Genomic DNA, 3,573 nt, shown 5'->3' with positions numbered 1-3,573 from the left:
AATGCCCACGTGTCCAGACCAAACAAAACCATGCGCACGCTACTGACTTCATACCTGCTTGATATGGTATGAACAAAATTGAGTTGCTGGGCTATGGGCTGTGCCTGATATATATTTATATATTTTATAGAATAAGCATCATGATTCGAGTATTTACCGGGTAAGAAGCTTAAAAAAAATCCTTATTTTTCTCTGTACAGAACAGAACATTGATTAAAGTTAAAATTGTGTTTTAGATCACCCTAGTCGATAATATTATGCAGCTATATGTCCTCGAGGCCAGGCTATGTACGCTTTGATGAATTTTGGTTTCACAACTCCGCACTCCGTGCAGCGGTTCTAAATTCAATGAGACGTGAATCACATAAGTTGTTTCTTTCACTTACAGCTAAGCTAGTAAATACACGCACATAATGTCATAGGCTGACAAGTAGTCTGTCACAGTTCTACTTTTCACATACACCGTGTACTTTATATAAACACGTAGACAATAAGCGATCATTTATAGGTGTTGCACATGGCGTCTATGGCTTTCAAACCACGGTTCTAAATTCAATGAGACGTGAATCACATAAGTTGTTTCTTTCACTTACAGCTAAGCTAGTAAATACACGCACATAATGTCATAGGCTGAATAGTAGTCTGTCACAGTTCTACTTTTCACATACACCGTGTACTTTATATAAACACGTAGACAATAGTCGATCGTTTATCGGTGTTGCACATGGCGTCTATGGCTTTCCATCCACAACTGTAGTACTCATGGATAACGATTGGGCGGATCTGCATTTGTATGAAGCGGAATATTTTTATGTGATGGTAGGAAAACGAGTAGAACAGAACACATCTCACAGGACAACAGAAGGAACAATATATGCTAATTAGTAAAGAATCGCATGCCGGTGTTTCACTTTATCACGTCCGTTCAATCTATCACGTCCGGTTGGAAGACACAAAAATAGCGCCCCATAGCCTTTAAAATTTGTCTGAAACGCTATTACATAATGAGTGTTTGCACTTTGGCCATTGTATTTATTGCTCTACTTATCGCCTAGCAAGGGATATCTACTCAACCCAAACCGCACCAGTCCTCTCTTGACATCCATATCTAGGCGCGTCAGCAGAGTGAAAGCCAGGTCTGGATCGGAGCAGGCCAGACACTTCTTCAGTAACTTTTCTTTCTCAGTTTGTATCTCTTGCCCTAAGCCTACGAGCACAATATTGACATCGCCCCACATCTCACTAGAAAACAAGTTGAGACAAAGTAGTTAATATCTGTCAAGTGGTGGTAAGGAAGAAAAGTATCGATGTGTAGTACAACTCCGACATAAAGGGGTGTCGCGACTTGTCAGGTAAAGTTCAATCACAGTACATTCGACCAAGTAGAAGAAACGCGTGCGCACGTTGTAGAATGGAGAATCAGCACACATGTGGATTGATATCTGTATCGACACTCAGAGGGATATATACCAATGTAACTATACGTATGTGCGAAATTAACTACAACTTATCAAGGCTTGAAACACATTATACTCCGCAACGCTCTGGAGACAACGGTCCTGAAAACGGGTGGACGAGATTGTTTAGGCAAAACTATCGCACGCGCAGGCCCATCTAACCGACACACACAGACACCCATACAAGCAAACCACTAAATTTTCCCGTGCCAAGAGATACTTAATCGGATTTGCTGGCTGCCTATGGGAGGGTGTACTGGACGGAGTGGTTTCCTATTGTACTATGAAAACGCATAACATTCTGTAAATGTCAAGTTAACCGTGGATAAACATACTATGGTATCCAGCTTTCAATAGCCGCGCGGGTCCGCTCCGGTGTGTTGCACTCGGCCATTCCTTTAGGACCGGTCCATTTCAACTTGTTCGCAATCTGGTGCACGTGCGTGTCCACTGATATGCCCATCACATTGTTAAATGCCACTCGCAGTGTGATGATAGCCATCTTGGGCCCTACACCCGGCAGAGCTACCAACTGCAGCGTAATTGAAGTAGTTAAGGGTCTGAGATACACTACCACATGCTCCTTCCGTGCGCGTATACGGTTGGTACTGTACGACGTATGCTTACAAAGAGTTAGCACTACATGTGGTACATGGGAGGCACAATACAGGTACATGCTACACTGTCAGTGTGGCCTGCCCAGAATCAGAGCATACGTTATTTGTAACAATACTGTTCAAAACTATATTCACGGCTCAGCCTGCAACGAACCTTGCCATCACAGATACAGTACATTGAATTAGCAAAGTATACATATACTCTAGAATTGCTCTTAGAAATTAGGGTTTGTTTATATTTGAGATGAAGGCGCATCAGAAATCAGTGCCAAGGGTATGTCATCGCTATATCGTGGTTCGCGATAAATGCGATATTGACAGCACAACATATACATATGATAAAGATTAAGCTCCATAACGCACAAACTGTAACTCTACACTGTCGGCAACTACTTTCAACTACCCCCACCCTTGCCGGTGCTCTACATTCTTCCCATGTTTGTGAGCCGCATCAAGCCCACCCCCCTTCACTTAACACAATACCGTTCATACCGTTTATACACGTGCGCTCCTACTCCCCCCAGCGTGTATAACTTACCCCTTCGAAGGTGTCGGGTATCTTCCCGTCGTACTCGTCATGTACCATCTGAGCTACTTGTTTGATGCGGATTGTCTTCTGGTTGTGGAATCCAACCTGCCCCATAAACAACCATATGACCAAACACAACAGATCAAGACATATGAAGCGGGAGCTCAGTCATGAGATACACAGAATATTAGACAAAATGTGTGCTGATAATAAGAGATGCGCTGCTATGCTGTCCCACTGAAACACAGAATATTAGGCAAAATTTGTGCCGGTAATAAGAGATGCGCTGCTATGCTGTTCCACTGAACGCCTGATCAGTCATTCTACGCGCCAGCGACTGGACTGCCAAAGGTGTTTGATGCTCACAGAGATATATATAATACGCTAACAGGCCGATGAAGAACTGTATTGTATGTTACATAAAAGCGAAAATTCCCTACCAGATAGCTTTCCCGCTACATGCCCCAACTTTAATGTTCCACTCATGCACACCTTATTAATCATGCCATTCAGCGTACCATGCGTCATATCCAATACCGTCTGTACGGTCAAACCCCCTGGCTCGTATGCTCTGAGTATCTTCATTGTCGCTGCATTTGTAATGTCTTTGGTCTGACTCGACAGCATCAATGACACCAGCGTCTACAGGGAGGGTAAAAAATGTTTCAATTTTGAAAAAACTTGTTCCACACACTTTTTTTTGCGATGGACGACAACTCCCTTCACATCCCTGTAGAACATGAAATTGTATACCATCTTCTTGTATATGATACATATATATATATATATATATATATATATGTATATGTATATATATAGATAGATATAGATATAGATATAGATATATATATATATATATATAGAGAGAGATATATATATTATGTATACACACGCACACACACACACACACACACACACACATATATGCACATATATATATACATATAAATATATATGTATAAATACGTAC

The 3,573-nt window shown here is 41.7% G+C and overlaps 1 protein-coding gene across 1 annotated transcript; it reads right to left on the bottom strand.

The window, feature by feature from the left end:
- Nucleotides 1–1,008: 1,008 nt before the first annotated feature.
- SARC_11025 (hypothetical protein) lies at nucleotides 1,009–3,245 on the bottom strand (the record flags this gene model as incomplete). The annotated part of the gene is made up of 4 exons (XM_014294900.1): nucleotides 1,009–1,242; nucleotides 1,793–1,989; nucleotides 2,613–2,708; nucleotides 3,096–3,245. Coding segments are annotated over 4 exons (645 nt in total), but the record flags the coding sequence as incomplete, so codon positions are not given.
- Nucleotides 3,246–3,573: the final 328 nt, after the last annotated feature.

The sequence above is a fragment of the Sphaeroforma arctica genome (genome assembly GCF_001186125.1).
Source record: "Sphaeroforma arctica JP610 unplaced genomic scaffold supercont1.1493, whole genome shotgun sequence".
In the NCBI taxonomy this organism is placed as follows: domain Eukaryota; class Ichthyosporea; order Ichthyophonida; genus Sphaeroforma; species Sphaeroforma arctica.
This window is presented reverse-complemented; position numbering and strand designations above follow the sequence as displayed.